The 19,114-nt window shown below is 43.3% G+C and overlaps 1 protein-coding gene across 2 annotated transcripts in view; it reads left to right on the top strand.

Moving 5' to 3' along the window:
* The window catches only part of EXOC4 (exocyst complex component 4), a 611,454-nt gene that overhangs the window by 71,775 nt on the left and 520,565 nt on the right, over positions 1-19,114 (top strand). For both annotated transcript variants that reach the window (XM_026648604.1, XM_026648605.1), the window contains 2 exons: positions 5,839-6,082; positions 18,341-18,518. In XM_026648604.1, coding sequence (XP_026504389.1) covers positions 5,839-6,082; positions 18,341-18,518 — 422 coding nt within the window. The remainder of the gene's footprint in view (positions 1-5,838; positions 6,083-18,340; positions 18,519-19,114) is intronic.

Genomic DNA, 19,114 nt, shown 5'->3' with positions numbered 1-19,114 from the left:
AAAAATGTTAAATTTCAGTATATTATGGTCCCTACTACCGAGAGGTTCAGCTATATTCATCTCTTGGATCTGATCCTGTGCTCCATTTAAGACTAGATCAAGAATTGCCTGTTCCCTGGTGGGTTCCAGGACAAGGTGCTTCAAGAAGCAGTCATTTGTGATGCCTAAAAATTTTATCTCTACATCTCTTCGTGATGTGACATATACCCAATCAATATAACGATAGTTGAAATCCCCCATTATTATTGTGTTTTCTAATCCCTCTGGGCATTTTGCGGTCACTGTCCCCATCCTGTCAGGTGGTTAGTAATACACTCCTACTGCTATATTCTTATTTTCAATCATGGAATTTCTATCTATAGAGATTCTATGGTAAAGTTTATTTTATTTGACTCTTTGCTTTCTTTCACATATAGTGCCACTCCCACGCCATCACAACCCATTCTCATTCCTGTATGTTTTGTACTCTGGTAGTACTGTGTCTCATTGATTATCCTCATTCTACAATGTTTATGTAATACCTATTATATCACTATTCTCATTGAATGCAGGCATTCCAGTTCACCCATCTTAGTATTTAGACTTACAGCATTTGTATATATGCTCTTGTAGAGGTAAGGCAAAGACACTGTTCTTATTCCGAGAGCTTCTGACCTCATGTAATCCTTGGGATGAATTGCATTGTCATATGGCAGTAGCCTGGTAATACACTCTAGATTCCTGGATAGTATTTTGGACCATCTGAAGAAGACCATCCCTCCCCTCCCCCCCCAAGCCCATACCAAGTTACACGCTGGGCCCAAAGCTTTGGGACAGGCCTCTAGAATTTTCAGTCAGTGCTGTGTAGATGTCCTTGCACTGTAGACATGTCCAGTAAAGTTAGTAGTTATTAATACTGAGTTTCTGCAACAAGGTTCCGTCCATGTTGAGGCTCTCTGATTGTGTTGATAACCTATTTTAAACATAGCTCCAGTTAAACTGGTTTCTTAGAAAATTTGGTTGGCCAGTCTGGATGGAGCCAAACCATAGGGAAAACATTTCTAGCCTAGGCAATTCAAGTGATTGACAAACCATGTTAGAAACTGGTTGGCCAAAGAAACTAGTTTAGCTGAAACCCCATGAGGGATAAGTCAAGTTCATCCAGCAAATCCTTACTTACCTGAGGAGTCCTTGCACATGCTAATAGTTGCTTTGGCTTGTATGGGGGCTACTCATCTGAGTAAGTATTTGCAGGATCAGGCACTAAGTTATTAACTGCCTTAGCTGCAGTTATGTTTAAACAGTTCAGATGTAACTGTGAGGCCAGTATAGAAAGGCCTAATTAAATAAACTGTAAATCTATTGGGCTGCTCAACTGCTGAAATGGGGAGGGAAGGATGCTAATTCTAATAGAAATTGGTTTGTTTAAAACCTTGGTCCACACAATATGTCCTTTTCTCTTGGCAAACAGTTTCTGAAAAATGTTCAACTCACTAACTTCTCTTAATGAGCAGTGTGGGTTTCATTTGTGCCTCTTCACAGTCATTTTATTTTGGGAATACAACAAAAATGACTAATAAAACTGGATTTTTTTTTCCATTTCCTTTGCGGACCCACAAAAGGAGATTGAAATCTAACTAGCCGACACAAAAATGACTTAGCAAGTAAATAATCACTTGAATGTTTTACAGTGCTTTTATTATTTTGTATGTTTTTTTCATGTCTTCTCTACTTACTCCAAGTGCTAATGAAATAAGGAAAATGATCTTACTTGTCTTCAAAAATTCCTCACGGATATATTCTAGATATAAACCTACAGATCTAGATAGGTATAAAATGTATTCTAACTGTTTGAGGTTCTGACTTGATATAAATGAGTGGCATTGTTAGTGTGCATCCCTTGGGCAAGAGCAAATACTGGTCAAGACACTCCATCCTGCAAGACAATCTGAACTGGGATATATATCTGCACCCGCATGGAGCCCTTCTGCCTGGGCAGAGTAGCTTGCAGGATTGGAGCCTTAGGCCTACATTTTCATAAGTGTCTGTTGCCCAATTTGACACTTTGATGGGTGTCTGATTTCTGTGCCAAAGCTTTGTGTTCAAATGACCCGTTGCTGATGTTGAATGACAGAAGAGGGTATGATAAGGGAGAAAAAGGAGTGGTCATAAGAGAGAGAGAGAAGTAACATCTTCAGTTGTATCTTGGGCTGTGATCTAGTCAGATCCCACGAGACCAACCTGATCTTTCTTTGAGAAGATAACTGATTTTTCAGACAAAGGAAGTGCAGTAGATCTAATATACCTGGGTTTCAGTAAGACATTTGATACAGTTCCACATGAGAAATTATTAATTAAATTGGAGAAGATGGGGATAAATATGAGATTTGAAAGCTGAATAAGGAACTGGTTGAAGAAGAGACTGTAACAGGTCATACTGAATGCCTGGAGGGAGGCAGTGGAGTTCCTGAGGGATGGGTCTTGGGACCAATGTTATTTAACATTTTCATTAATGACCTTGGCACAAAAAGTGGGAGTGTGCTAATAAAGTTTGCAGATGATACAATGTTGGGAGGTAGTGCCAATATGGAGAAGGACCAGAATACCATACAAGAAGATCTGGATGACCTTGAAAACTGGAGTAATAGAAATAGGATGAAATTTAATAATGCAAAGTGCAAGGTCATGCACTTAGGGACTAACAGCAAGAATTTTTGTTGTAAGCTGGGGGCTTATCAGTTGAAAGAGATAGAGGGAGGAGAAAGAGCTGGGGTTGATCACAGGATGACTATGAGCTGCCAACGTGATGCGAACGTGAAAAAGACTATTTCAATTCCCCACCCCTGCAGTGGCTGTATTACACTAATGGATAATTCTCTCCTGAGAATTAATTTCTGCTGTGATGCCCACAAGTTGACTTAATCATAACAAAAAAAGCCCTTTCAATTTTATTTTTAACTTATTATTTAAAACCTTGTCTCTTTCTGCAATTCTTTGTGTGTCCTGTCTTTTTACATAGCTTGTGCCCCAAGGAGCATACAGTCTCATGTCTGTGTCTTGTACACCTCTGATGCTTAACAAATAATGAGTACAATTAATGAAATAGGTGAACCATATGTACAGTGTGTGGTACACAAAATGCTTGGCTCTTGGGATGAAAGGTGCAATGAAAATGTGAGCTCTGAACTGAAATGTGTGCACCAACTGTAATATCCTAATAGCTTTGTGATTTAAGTGCATTGTAAAGATCTCCTGTGTTCCTGTTTGCTAAAAATGCCCATGGTACTTTGCTAAAGTTTCCCCCATAACTTGCATAAATAACACACTTTAGCTGTGGGAGGTTTTTTTAAAAGAATTTAAATTGGCACTGGTTGGTTTTGATTGACATAAAAACTCAAGTTATTCTTCTCTCTTGACATTCTATCATATAATAGGGTCTACTCTCGGTGTGTGTGCAATGCTCAGAGTGGAAATGAATAGGTGAGCAAACTCCTGTAGCACAATGGGGCTGGGCTGAGCTGAGGGGACAGAGTCTGAGGTTATGCCAGTTGAATAGTGTAATTTCTGCTGAGCAGGTCAGTCAGATCTATAATTGAAAGGATACCATCGCGGGGGGAATAGCTCAGTGGTTTGAGCATTGGCGTGCTAAACCCAGGGTTGTGAGTTCAATCCTTGAGGGGGGGCCATTTGGGGATTTAGTTGGGGATTGGTCCTGCTTTGAGCAGGGGGTTGGACTAGATGATCTCCTGAGGTCCCTTCCAACCCTAATAATCTATGATTCTATGAAGTCAGCTGGCACTGAAATAAGTTTTAACTAACCTATTAAAAATGATGCAACATAAATAGCAACATGACAATAAAGAGCATAGGAAAATGTAACAGTTACATTTCTGGGAGGAATGAAGGCGTGCAGGGCAATTTTGAACTTTTGTGGGCCTGGTGATGAGCTGTCTCCAGAAGGTGCTTGAAGTTTGTAACTTGCATCTGTTCCGAGTGTGCCTTTATAAATGACTTGTCTGAAGTAGATTTGAACAGGTTTCAAGCAAGATTTGTTGGTCTTGCCCTATTTTGGTGGCCAGAAGTCATGTCATGGTCCACAGCAATAGGAGTATGGGAGCATTGGTCAGAGACTTTGTTAATGGGACTAGATTAATACATTCCCCTTCCCTGGAGGAGATAACATAAAATTGGAAGGCCCCCTCTAACAGTTGATGAATTATGGAGCTTGTATCTGGGTGGTGGTTAAACAAAGTGTAAATGTAACGAGTGGCTTTGCCTAGGACTTTATATGACATGATGATGAACACTGTAGAAAATATTTATAGTTGTGTTGCCTTTTACTTTCACATTGGCTTTTCAATCTTTGTTACTCAGGTTGTAAAGCAGTAAGCTACTTTTTTTCACTTCTTAAATTCTTAACTTCAGGAAAAAGATGTCCGAAATTTTGGTTTTCCTATTGCTATAGTTATTGAGGCGGTGGAAGCATGGGAAAGGCCAGAGTTGAGATGTCAATGAGGAGGCACCTGTTTGGAACATTCTTTTCTGAGAACTCTTGTTTTGACATCTGTATTCTGACATTTAAGCTAACCTGTTGATGGACCTTTTGTTTCAGGTGGTGTCACCTCCATAGCTAGCTCTAGAGCTTTGTGTTCCTTGTGACATGCTGTTTCTCTTATTTGTGAAATCCATTTTGAAGTTTTCTGGTGGTTTATATACACTTTCTTTACATTCTTGGATGATGTTAGAAGCATATTTTTTAATCAGTCCATTATAGAGCAGTATAAGTTACTGGAGTCATTTGTTCTCCAACAGTCTGAGCTTGGTTCAACACCATCAGGATGAAACAGCTGTTTGTCTCTAATCTCTGTATCCGTAACCACTGAGGTTTGAATCTCTTTATCTGTATACTTCTGAGCTGTGTGTCTGTGTACTTTTAATCAAGCTGTTAACAATCCATGTGGCCATACAGTTCTTTACAACACATTTTGGTTGGACTTGCCTTGAAGACTTTCACTTCACATTGGCTTTTCAGCGTATCAGTTAAGTGTTTCACCCAGTCTTTAGCATAGACACCCTTTTGTTACTGTTCATTATCAGTAAATTAAGAAATGTTGATTAATGAGCATACTTAAAACAAAAACACATTACCCTGAGATTTTGTGGTTACTGTCTCCTAGCAACAGAACTTCCTGTCAAGATACTCCGTGTTATTTCAAGGGGACTGTATCCAGAGTAGCCTTAATTCTCCACCTAGTTTTTCAAACCTAATCCTTTTTCTCTTTTAGACAACTTACTAAAAGGTTCTTTTTAAAGAGTGTGATTAATATCTTCAGTCTCTTGACAGCAGTAATAAAATAGAATGGTATAACATCAAACCATCATTCCATACTTTATTGTAAACTAGAATGCAAAGAGGAAAAGAAAAGGTCCTTTTCTACAAATTCACCAGGAGTTTGTTCTTGGTAAACTAATTGGTTCTCACAGTAAAAAACTTATCTTTTGTGAAAATGGAAGATAGCTAGGTTGCGGGTTCAAGCCTATATAATAATAAGTCTTAAAATGATTATTAATAAAACTCATATTTTATGAATGTCTTAATCACACTAGACTTTAATATACCCCAGAAGTTGCAGGTAACTTATGCCTCCTTGTATATGATCTCTGACTTTGAATCAGTCTACTTTGCAGGCTGCTATGTTTTGTGTATAGTGAAGAAATTGAGTTGTTTTGTGTTCCAGCGTTTATTCCTGCAGTGGTCCATGATAGGCAGAGTTCTGTTGCGACAAGCCAATTGGAACATTGTATTTGCTTGGTGTTGATCTTACTTTGAGTGGTTTAAACGATTGTTTGTGGTTTCAGTGCGAGAAGTGAGTGTGCTGGAGATTAAAGAAGATATGGAACTGGATCCGGAGGAGAACAGTACTGTCTTCATGGGGATCCTCATCAAAGGGCTGGCCAAACTGAAAAAAATCCCTGAGACCGTGAAGGCTATCAAGGATCGTCTGGAACAGGAGCTCAAGCAGATTGTCAAGAGGTCCACAACGCAGGTGGCAGACAGTGGCTACCAGAAAGGAGAGAGCCTTTCCCAGGAAAACCAGCCTAGGTAGGCACATTTCAAATGCTGAGGTAGGGAGTACTGGCATTTGTTGCAAAAGTAAGCTGTGGGCTGAGGCCATCACCCCCAGGAGCACCAGCAGCCCTTTGGCTACAGCAGTAATCTCAAAATGTTAAACATGTGCCCCAGTGACTTGGGAAACTAAGTCCCAGTTAGCTCTTTGCAGGATCAGGTAATAATTTAAAAAATATGTTAATGTACCCAGAGGTCTGGGCACATGGTTTTATAAATATTGATATGAATGAATGATCAGCAGGAGCTGATGAGCTCCTAAGATACATGTGTTTTGTTTCCATGCAGACCTTCAAAGAATATAAAAAATGATGGAGGAATCACCCTCCGATAAGGGCAGAGGGAGAATTGTTAATAAACAGAATGATATGCTAAGTTTTCCATAAGGCATCGCCTGCTTTTAAAAGGTGAATTTAAAATCTTTAGAAAAACAAATGAAATAAAATGTAAGGTCCCCAATTAACAGAAATCACATGTAGAGAGTTGGGAAACCCAGCCAACCTAGACAAATTAGCTACATTTTTAATTGAGTCAGTGATGACTCCTGTCTTAAAAGCCAAAGGTTCTTTTTTCCTCCACAAGAGTCAAATTCTGTAAAAAGTTAAAAATGGGTAGAATATGCCTCTCAACACTATTTAAATGTTGTTAAGGTTTTCAATGATGGTAGGTTCTTGACCTCAGGACTTGGCAGGTGAAATATTTTTTAGTTCTTCTTAAAGCTAGAATCGGATATGAATGCCTCTCCGTCTCTTTCATATCACTGAGCTCATTGTCTGTCTTCAGCTACTGTACTTAGAGGATATCCATAAAAATGATTACTACTGGCAAATAAAATGACTAATAAAGACGACTAAAAAAGATGAAAAGCCCAAAGGATCTGAATCTATAATGAAGCTTCTTATGGGCAGCTTGCACCAACCACATTAGATGTCCACATAACTTGTATTGTCTGTTTTTCCAAGACTGGGTGCTGACTGTTGAAAGACTGGCTGATATTCTTTCCTTTTGAAAAGTGTCATGTCCCCTTCCGCTTGGGTTGGAGGCCAAGAAGTCTGTGTTTGGAAATCCTAGAGTAATTCCTTTAGGAACCCCTCATAAAAATGATTTAAGTTCTGTCATTCCATGAGAAAAAGTTACACTTCTGGAGCACAGCCCTAGAGTTTCCTAATTTGACAGTGTCCCAGTTTGGATTATGAAAGGGTGTGGTACTTCAATCTCACCATTGAATGTTTTATTTTTCTGCCTATCATTAGCCTAGCCTAGTAAACTCTATAACTTCCATATGTGACTGCCTTTTACTGTTCTGAAATATTAATTCACATTGTGTTTGCAGAATGCACAATTTTTAAAAGCCATTTATATACTGCTACATACAGATAACAATTTGTTGGGGGGGAAGGGGGCAGAATGCATTTTCTCTGTAATTGACCATGATATACCTCAATCTCACCCTACCCTTCACTCACCTATGGGGGAGATGAGCCATTTGAGGGCACCATTAATGACTAGAGGGCAGTAGGAGGTTTCCAGTAGTTAGCTGCTTAAGCTGTTGTAGAAATGATCAAAACTATAGACTGCAATGTAGTTGTGTATAACTGCTGTGGAATCTCTACACAATTGGAGCTGATCTTGGCTTTTCTGTAGCTAGTCTGTCTTCCAACCTTTATCACTACCACTGATGTTCAGAACAGTCCCTGGGTTCTTTAATATTTCTAGTAGCTTGTGTATGCCCTTGAACAATTATTTTGTGGAGAAAAGGTTCTGATTTTATCTCATTCGTGAGCAGCTCATTATATTGTAAATAGTATCTACAGAAATCTCTGACTTGGCTGTGAAGGACAAGGTATAGTGAAAGAGTTAGCATTGTATTAGTTTTAGTTTGAGAAGTCTGGTAACATTACTACTGACGGACAAAGATATTGGGCCAGATCCTCTGGCTGTGTAAATTGTCATCGCTCCAGTGCCTTCAACTGAGCTGTGAGGTTTTACATGGATTGAAGATCCGACTCACTGAGCCGGCATATTGACTATCTCATTACCAAACCCATGCTGCTTTTTCCTTCTTAAGAAATTTCCTTACTTGTCTTTACCAACTCTTGTTGCTGAGGCTTGAACAGCAAAACCAAAACATCAAACTTCAAATTCCCCTAAACTAAGCAAAGGATGTTTTCATTGGTAAAGTGCATGCATTATCATTGGTGACCTCATGCAAGTGTCAGCAGCAGTCACTTCCTATGGACTCATTCTCTTTTATTGCCCAGACAATAGGAGTTGCCTCAGGGCATGTGTCAGTTTCTGTCGACATGTTTATGTATTTCTTGGTGAGTGGATGCTAAGAACATGAACTGACAAACTGCCCGAGCAGGCCTTTGTCATTGCAGATGTTTGTTCTGCTTAGGTCACTGGGTCCAAAAAGACCCTCCCCCACAACTTATGCCTTTGGAGTGAACTATTTTTGTGATGCTTTATGTTGTCTCTTTAACCCGCACTGCATTAATTTTCGGTCACCTTGTCTCAAAATGGCCTAAGAGATTTAGAAAAGGTCCAGAAAAAGGGCAATTAAAAATTATTAGAAGCTTCAGGGGACTTGACTACAAGGAGAATTGGAAAGGATGGGAACTGTTTAAATGGGAGAAGGATGTATGGTAGTTCGTTAGCTAAAATGATGACTGTCACAGAGAGTGCCAATTGGGAGCTTCCAATCAGCCCATGCCATAATGTGAGACTATGAAGGCACTTGTAATTAAGAAAAAATATAACTACCTTTTTGTTCAGTGCATAATATCATTGAGTGCCAACAGGGTGAACAGTTTGAAATTCTGCAAACTCGTTTACTTAATCCCTTTTTATTACAAACACATCGCATTTGTATTTTCTTATATGTGACATCTGTCTAACCTATTTAATCCAGCCTTGCAAAATTTTGCTTGCTTGGGGCAAACAACTTTTTTCTTTTTTCGATGGATGACTAAATTATTATTTGGCTTTATTGTTGCCATGGTAATGGCAGGTGAATCGATTTTGTGCCTGGGCTGATAAATTTTCACAATTATGTAGGTTTAATTATGAAGGTGCCCATCGGCTTCAAATTAAGATTGCCTTCAGTTTTCCACGCAAAGCAAGGTATAAATCCCTTTAACGTGAAAATGCCAAGCCCTTGCAAATTCTGCCTCCATGTTATATTTGGCATCCTGGTTCTCTGGCTTCCGCCCTTACCAGTTCCTCACCCTTACTGTCTTTTTGCCTTCTCACTTGTGCCTGCTATAGTGAGCCCTTATTTTATGTACCTAATAAGGTACTGAGGCTCAGCTCTCCCAAGCCTTAGGAAGTCTATCTGATGGAGAAGCTGCCTATCTATCAGAAATAGAAGCTCTGTTTCCAGGATGGATTAAAGTAGATGATTTTTAAAAAAATCGTTTTTTTTTAATTAAAGCTCACTTTTGAAACATAAACCTATTTGAAACTATGATAACCTATGTTAAGGCCTAAAATTACTATAATCTCTTAAAATCATTTAAATTAAATAGAAATATATTCAAGCTGTACTTATTTCTTGCCGAAGTTTTAAAGAGAGTCAGACCACCAAAGTGGTTGGAAGTCTCTGGCCAAGCACCAGGAACCAGAGTTTGTTGAAGTGCTAAACCAGCTTTTGACAGCACTAGCCACTTCTGCGTATGCAGAGAGAATATTTTCTCCAGTTTCTTCAGTTCTTGACTAGTTCATTCAAAGTTGAGAAACTGACTGGGAGTTGGAAAAAAGCCTGCAAGCTTGTTTTCCTCTTGCTATCTCTGAATAAATAACAGGTGGGAGGGAATGACACCTACTAGTTCTAAAATCTTGATGGACAGGGTGACCAGAAACAACCAGTTCAATTCACTAATTGCTGTTACTACATCCTTTGTTTAATAAAGCAGTTAGTTTTAAATGTAAAACATTTTAATTTAGGTTAGATATTAGGAAAAACTCTAACTATAAGAGTACATAAGCTCTGGAATAGGTTTCCAAGGCCTGGTCTACACTAGGCTTTTATGTCGAATTTAGCGCCGTTATATCGAATTAACCCTGCACCCGTCCACACCACGAAGCCATTTAGTTCGACATAGAGCCCTCCTTAAATCGATTTCTGTAATCCTCCACAACGAGAGGAGTAGCGCTAAATTCGAAATGGCCATATCGAATTAGGCTAGGTGTGGATGGAAATCGACGGTAATAGCTCCGGGAGCTATCCCACAGTGCACCACTCTGTTGACGCTCTGGACAGCAGTCCGAGCTCGGATGCTCTGACCAGCCACACCCCGGGAAAATTTGAATTCCTTTTCCTGTCTGGGCAGTTTGAAGCGCAGTTTCTGTTTGGACACCGTGGCGAGCTCAGCAGCAGTGGCAGCAGTGGCAACGATGCAGAGCTCTCCAGCAGAGATGGCCGTGCAATCCAATAGAAAGAGGGCCCCAGCATGGACGGATCGGGAAGTCTTGGATCTCATCGCTGTGTGGGGAGATGAGTCCGTGCTTTCCGAGCTGCGCTCCAAAAGACGGAATGCAAAGATCTATGAGAAGATCTCTAAAGCCATGGCAGAGAGAGGCTACAGCCGGGATGCAACGCAGTGCCGCGTGAAAATCAAGGAGCTGAGACAAGGCTACCAGAAGACCAAAGAGGCAAACGGACGCTCCGGATCCCAGCCTCACACATCCCGTTTCTACGAGGCACTGCATTCCATCCTAGGTGCGGCCGCCACCACTACCCCACCCCTGACCGTGGACTCTGAGGATGGGATATTGTCCGCGGCCGGTTCCTCAGCGGACGGGGAAGAGGAGGAAGGAGATGAGGAGGACGAGGCAGTAGACAGCGCTTACAACGCTGATTTGCCCGACAGCCAGGAGCTCTTCATCACCCTGACAGAGATCCCCTACCAACCCTCCCCAGCCGTTACCCCAGACACAGATTCAGGGGAAGGATCAAGCAGTAAGTGTTTTAAATATCCAAACATTTATTTACAACATAACTGGCATATTTAAAATATTAACAGTAGCTAAAGTGCTTTAAAACATGTAAACATTTATTTGCAACAAAACAGGAAGATTGAAAATATTAACAGTGGGTAAAGTGCTTAAAAACATGTAAACAGGAAAGTCAAACAAAAGGGGAATCAGTGCAAAGTGTATCATGATTACTCCGTCTTTGGGCGCCTCAATATATAGTCCGAACCATTTTAAAAAAATCTCACAATGTCCGCTTCATGATTATAGTGCCCAAAACCCTGCAGTCATTTGTCCCTCCAAGGGCACCTAAGCCAAGAACTGGTCAATGTAACCGGGGATCGAGGCGACATCCTCCGGGGAGAACTCCTCATACACCTCCTGCAGGTGTTTTTCAAGCCTCATCAGCAGGTTCCTGGGCAGGGACAGCTTATTAGGCCCCCCGTGGTAGGACACGTTTCCCTGCCACAACGCCAGCAGGTACTCCGGGATCATGGCCTTGCACAGCAGTGCAGCAAATGGCCCCGGTTTCTGCAGGCTGTCCCGGAGCATCTTCTCCTTCTGGCTCTCGGAGACCTTCAGGAGGGTGATGTCAGGCATGACTCCCTGCTGTGAATTAGGTAGGGGAAAGTTAGTATTGGGACTGCTTGCCCGTCCCTTTACAGAACTGCAACCGCCGGTTTACAGCCACGCGGTTTACAGCCGCGAGGGGCTGGGACAGGGCCAGAGTTCATGCTTGCAGGATTGCTGCCAGCAGAGACTCGCATTGCTTTCTATGTGAAAGGAGGCCAGTGCCACTCTTAAAGTTTTAAGCGGCCACAAGTCTACGGCTTACCATGTTTGCCATCTAGACAAAGTCCGGTGTCCTGCCCTGCTCCTCAGCTCGCCACAGCAAGACCGCAGGCACTGTAGGCGAGGGCCGAAAATTCGACCTTGTCCTCAGTGCGCGTGTGATAGGTGCTCTGCATGGTCTTGTTCACAGAGAAAGACTATGTTCTCTGTTCACAGATACATTGCTCTGTCTCAGGAATTCACTCCCTTTTTCCAATTCCCACAGCCACATCTGCCCAGAGGCTAGCGCACATTAGGAGGAGGAAGAAGAGGACACGGGAAGACATGTTTGCTGAACTAATGGAATGCTCCCGAGCACAGGCAGCCCAGCAGACACAGTGGAGGGAGAACTTGTCCCAAATGCACCGGGCAAACATTGAACGGGAGGAGAGGTGGCGACAGGAGGACAGGCAGGCTACTCAAACGCTGCTTGGACTAATGAGGGAGCAAACGGACACGCTCCGCCGCCTTGTGGATGTTCTGCAGGACCGGAGGCAGGAGGAGAGAGCCCCGCTGCAGTCTCTCTGTAACTGCCCTGCCCCGCCACCAAGTCCCATACCCCCCTCACCCAAAGTCCAAACACGGAGGGGTGGAAGGGGCCGGGAAAAATTTCACTCCACCCCTGCGGACTGCTCTACCACTAGAAGGCTCTCATTCCCCAAAATTTGAAAAGTCCTTTCCTACCCGCCTCACACAAGACCCCGTCCAAGTTTCACCCCCCCGTTCCATGTGCGGTTGTTAATAAAGAATACGTTTCTGTTCATTTCTGTTTCCATCCTCTTCTTTTGGAGGGGAGTCTGTCTGGAGGGGGGGGAAGGGCCTTGGTCATTGGACAGGACAGTCACCTTTAGCAGGGGGCAGGTGCAGCAGCAGGGCACATATACAGTGCAGTGACTAGTTATCCTGGTCAGTCTGGGAGGTGGTTTTCATGTTCTGTGTGGTGGGGGCGGTGGTGTTGCTCTGTGACTTGGTGGCGGGGGAGGGCAGTTACAGATCTTATGCAGCGGTCCTTACCCTGGATCACAGAGCCGCGCAGCAGGGGATCTGTAACCCTCCTCCCCCTGCAAGACAGTCACATAGCCGACACATACACGCAGTCCCGGCCAGGAGGGCTGGCAGGCTCCGTTGAAACAACCAGTCCACCATCGCGGAGCCTGTCATTCCTGGAGTTTAGAAGCATCATTTGCATCACAACCCTAAACCCGCTCCCCGCCACAGTCTGCGTCCCAGGTTTAAAACATTCCCGTGAAAACAGTAATAAAGACAACGGTGTCCATGAACAAAACAGAACAGATTTTATTTTTTGGGAAGGGGGTGAAGGGGGTATGTAATTGGAGAGGATAGTCGACGGCAACTGGGTAAAGAAACGGGGGCAAGTTCAGCTTCTGTGTCCACAAACTTAAAAGTCAATGGGTACCCTGCTCAGCCTTGAAACTGGCTTTCAAAGCCTCCCGGATGCACAGCGCGTCCCGCTGGGCTCTTCTAATCGCCCGGCTGTCTGGCTGGGCGTAATCAGCAGCCAGGCTATTTGCCTCAACCTCCCACCCCGCCATAAAGGTCTCCCCCTTGCTCTCACACAGATTGTGGAGCACACAGCAAGCTGCAATAACGATGGGGATATTGGTTTCGCTGAGATCACAGCGAGTGAGTAAGCTTCTCCATCTCCCCTTGAGACGGCCAAAAGCACACTCCACTACCATTCTGCACTTGCTCAGCCGGTAGTTGAACAGTTCTTTTTCTGTGTCCAGGGCGCCAGTATAGGGCTTCATGAGCCAGGGCATTAGCGGGTAGGCTGGGTCCCCGAGGATCACTGTAGGCATCTCCACATCCCCAACAGTTATCTTGTGGTCCGGGAAGTAAATACCTTCCTGCAGCCGTCTAAACAGACCAGAGTTCCTGAACACGCGAGCGTCATGAACCTTGCCCGGCCATCCGACGTAGATGTTTGTAAACCGTCCCCGATGGTCCACCAGTGCTTGCAGCACCATTGAAAAGTACCCCTTTCTATTGATGTACTGGCTGGCCTGGTGGCCCGGTCCCAGGATAGGGATGTGAGTCCCATCTATAGCCCCACCGCAGTTTGGGAATCCCATCGCAGCGAAGCCATCTATGATGGCCTGCGCGTTTCCCAGGGTCACTACCTTTGACAGCAGTACCTTGACGATTGCCTTGGCTACTTGCATGACAACAACCCCCACGGTAGATTTGCCCACGCCAAAGTGGTTCGCGACTGACCGGTAGCTGTCCGGCGTTGCAAGCTTCCAGAGGGCTATGGCCACTCGCTTCTGGACAGTCAGGGCTGCTCGCATGCGGGTGTCCTTGCGCTTCAGGGCAGGGGACAGCAACTCACAAAGTTCCAGGAAAGTCCCCTTCCGCATGCGAAAGTTTCGCAGCCACTGGGATTCATCCCAGACCTGAAGCACTATACGGTCCCACCAGTCCGTGCTTGTTTCCCGGGCCCAGAATCGCCGTTCAACAAAATCCACATGCCCCATTGCAAACGTGATGTCCTCGGCGCTGGGTGTCGTGGTTTCTGACAGCTCTGTGCTACTCTCCGACTTCAGGCCCTCACTCCGCTGCCGTAGCCTCCTCGCCTGATTTCTCTGCATCTGCCTCTGGGAAAGGTGTATGATAAGGTGCGAGGCGTTGAGAACGGCCACAACTGCAGCGATGGTCGCAGCGGGATCCATGATCGCAGTGCTGTGGCGTCCGCGCTGTCACTGATCAAAAAGTGCGCGAACTGATTTCCCGCCGGCGCTTTCAGGGAGGGAGGCAGGGCGGTAGTGACTGACGGATGACGACAGTTACCCAAAAGCACCCTCGCCACAATTTTTTACCCAGAAGCCATTGGGGGCTCGACCCAGAATTCCACTGGGCAGCGGGGACTGCGGGAACTGTGGGATAGCTGCCCACAGTGCACTGCTTCCAATGTCGACGCTTTCCCTGGTAGTGTGGACTGACAAAGTCGAATTACTGTCCTTAGTGTAGACACACACGTTCGACTTTCTAATATCGATTGCACATATTCGATTTAACTAAAATCGAACTACTCTCGTAGTGTAGACATACCCCAAGGGAGGTTGTGGAATCCCCATCATTGGAGGTTTTTAAAAACAGGTTGAACATACACCTGTCAGGGATAGTCTAGGTTTACTTGGCCCTGCCACAACATAGGGAGTTGGACTTGATGACTTTTTGAGATCTCTTGCAACCCAACATTTTGTGTTTGATAAACTTACTGTTTTTCTTATGCTTCCAGTATAATTAAGGTTATTTTTATTAGTAAAATAAAGCCATCTTAAAATGCTGGTTTTGTGCATTTTTAATTAAATCCCAATTTCCATTCAAATGTAGCTTGACACAAATTACAAGTAAAAAATTAATCATCTAATAAATGAGAAATGCATCATTCACCATTTTCTAAGATAAACTGAATGTAAAAATTAGGAATCGGAATATTAAGCTATATAATTCCTTAAGCTATATATATAGCTCTGTGTGTGTGTGCGTAAAACGTCTGTTAAGCAATATAATTGATTAAATAAATGTGTATAGCGAGTGTGTCTTCCTGATTTGCAGAAAAAAGAACCAAATAGTGTAAAAGCTATATTTAGTTGCAAATCAACATGTTTTAGTGGTTAGCAACCAATAAGAATCTGATTCTATGATTTCCCCCCCAAAAGGTTCTTATTGGTTGCTATATGCATAAATAAATTATAAATAACTAACTAAAAATAAATAAATAAATAACTATAGTGCAAATGTAAAACAAGTTTAAAGTTGATAATTTAGATCATGGGTAAAATCGATTATTAAAATCAATCCACCCTGTCCATTTCTCAGGCAACTTAGTTTCCATGTTACCCCCTCATCCTGACTATTCATGTTAGTAACTTAATAGTAAAGCTACCTTTTAGTCACAGATGTTTTTAGTAAAAGTCATGGACAGGTCACGGGCAGTAAACAAAAATTCGCTGCCCATGACCTGCATATCACTTGTACTATATACCCCTAACTAAAACTTGGCCAGGGGGCCCCCAGTGCTCTGAGGGGGTGGGCTGGGGGTGCTGCGGGTGCTATGGGGGGGGTTGTCTGGGACCCCCGCTGGTGCTGTGAGGGGAGGGTTGGTGAGGCTGGCAGGCTCCCTACTGGCCTCCATGTAGCTCCCCAGAAGCAGCTGACATGTCCCTGCAGCTCCTAGGGGGAGGGAAGGCCAGGGGGCTCAGCGCGCTGCCCCCGCTACGAGCTCCAGCTCCGCAGCTCCCATTGGTCAGGAACCGCAGTTAATGGGAGCTGTGGGGGTGGTGCCTGCAGGCAGGGGCAGCGCACAGAGCCCCCTGGCCGCTCCACCTAGGAGCTGCAGGGACATGCCAGATGCTTCCGGGGCCCCCCATCCCCTGAGGTAAGCACCGCCCTACACACCAACCCCCAGCCGTGAGCCCCTCCCACAGCCAAACTGCCCCAGCAGTGATCAGTGCGACTGTCCCAGGGGCTGCTTGATCTGTTCGGGCAGTCCCAGAGCCAGCTGCACCGGCCATTGCAGAAGCCACGGAGGTCACGGAAAGTCACGGAATCAGTGACCTCCGTGACAGACACAGAGCCTTATTTAATAGCTATCAGGGTCAAACAGCAGTCAAGGAGAGGGCAAGATGTACAGCTCTGCTTATGGGAGCAGCATCTTTAACATTTTAAAGATTGGCTATAAAAGCCTAAACAGAAGAGAATAGTCTTTCCTCCATGTTACAGTTACATAGTTAAAATGTAATACTATCACCATAGACTAAAGCCTTCTTTCCACTGCCTTCTCCTCTTCCATATCCCAGGCGTTGAACGTCGATGCTTTCCCCTTGTAAACACATGCAACACACAGATGTGCAAAGACCTATTGCAGCAGAACAGGGCTACTCTCCTCCACAACTTATATTCCAAAGCTATTTAAGGTACTGTTGCTAACTTGAAAAACAATGGAAATTCCCATACAAACAACTTGATTTAAAGTTAAGATTGCTCAAATACATGCAGTCAGTTAACGTAAGGCAACATAAACAACTACACATGCCTTACCACCCAAATATCATAGTTCCCAAATGCGCATACAGACTCCTGACTTCTACAACAAACACCTTGTCATGTTCAATATACACCCATCCTTCAAAAGCAGTATTTCTGTTCTACGTTGTCCCCAGGCTGTCACTTATACATACTACTAATTTGTAGGCATTTCCTAACATTAAAGGTGAATAGAAAAGCTCCTAATACCACAAAATGGAATTGCCTTATAATACAGGATTTTTTATTTTGTTTCATCTGAGAGAGACTAGAGCTGCAAATTTCAGATCTGGGTCCAGATTTGAACTTTTCTGGTATTTATAAAGGTGTTTGGGTCCGGGATGTGGTACAGATCATTGTTCAAAGAGAGGGGGCAGCAATGAAGTTCAGTTCAGGATCCGAACTTACTAAAGTTTTTAATCAGGCACTTTGTTTCAGCCCATGTCTATTTTTAGTATAATGTACAGACAAGACCTAGACCTGTCATACGGTGCTTCTCTACCTTCCTAGACTTGTCCTTTCATTTTTTTCAGTGTAATCAAAAAGCTTTTCTCCTTCACCATGAGCTCTATGTTTGATACATAGAACATAGAGCTCATGGTGAAGGAGAAAAGCTTTTTGATTAGCTGCATACCCCATCTGAGAACTCTGGCACTTGCCCACGTGAGTCTTAAATTAGAGGGATACATTTGAAGGATTACATTATATAGTGAGCCATCTGGAATAGACATTTCTGTTGGTAATGTCCTGCTTTTACCCTTTGTGTCTGTGCAGTAAGGTCAAGAGAAGGTTTTTGTCCAAGATGGCTAAGTGACATATGTGAGGGGAACACTATCTTTGGGCCTAGGGGTGTCTGTATAACTTGATAACAGCATCAAACTTAATTGACATTTTCTTCTAAATAATAATATCAGATGTGGTAAGTCATTGTCTTGTCACACAATAGTTACAGGCTTTTGCAACGGCCCATTAATTTAAATCATTGGGCAGTAAAGAAGCCATAGCAACAGCTAATGTCCTGTACACTTATATGAGGTTATAGCCATAACACCTTATGTGTAATAATAAAATTTTGATGATTGACACAGCTGATAAGCCCTGATACCTCTGGTTTCTGATCTTTCATGTAGGTTTTTAAATTCTTTCATACTGTTCATCCCATAATCCAAAATGGCACTAAACCATTGAATACCATATTATTTTCAGCCAGTGTGTTAGTAAATGAGACTTACCTTCTTCCTCAATTTAAGAGAGGGGAAGAAAACAGATAAGCCCCTACCTCCTGCCCCCCAATCTGTTTATCGAAGGTACTTGTATGGCCTTCATTACTAGGTTATCAGAATGCCTTATGGTCTTGAATGCATTTGTCCTTCCTTCTAGGTTACTTCTGGAACTGCTTGAACTTCTCTTTGACAAATTCAACGCTGTAGCAGCTGCTCACTCTGTGGTGCTGGGACATCTTCAGCAGACAGTGGCCTCTCCATCCGGCCTGTATGATGGTGATGTCAAATTGTATGACATGGCAGATGTGTGGGTGAAGATCCAGGATGTCTTGCAGGTAAGGATCTCTGAAACAGTCATGCACTCAGTTTAGAACAGCAATTTTTGCTGACAGAGTGCCAGAAAATTCATTCATATAGACTAGAGGCTCAAGAAGCATACATGCTGGAACTTGTCTTTATTGTTGGGTAAATGTCTGTGTTGTTATAATGGACTGCTGGGTCCCAAAGCACATAAACCCCGGCAATCAACGTCTTTTTTGGCTTCATCGTTATGGTACGTGAAGAGGTGATAAAAGTTACCTGCCAAGTTACCAAATGATGTTATCAGAAGCTTTCAAACAGTAACATTTAACTCAGTGTTGTTACCTTGTCACATTTTCCTGTCACATAGTGTCACAACTGAAACCACCCGTCTCCTTATGTCAGCATGCCTTCATTGCAGTCAGCCGAGACACTCAGGCTGGAGCTGCTGCCTGCGTATTTTCTCTGAAGACTCCTCAACTTTTGTTCTAAATTGTGGTGTACTCTGCTGTAAAGGATTATAGAAAGTTCCATGTTTTCTTTTCTTTGTTGTTCGGTTTAACTGCACAATGGCGTGTGATAACTGTCTCTACATATATAGGTATGGATCATAGAATATCAGGGTTTGAAG

Source organism: Terrapene carolina, unplaced genomic scaffold, assembly GCF_002925995.2.
Source record: "Terrapene carolina triunguis isolate 2854851 unplaced genomic scaffold, T_m_triunguis-2.0 Scaffold68, whole genome shotgun sequence".
Lineage (NCBI taxonomy): Eukaryota > Metazoa > Chordata > Testudines > Emydidae > Terrapene > Terrapene triunguis.
Note: the sequence above shows the minus strand (reverse complement) of the source record. Positions and strands in the feature narration are given on the sequence as shown.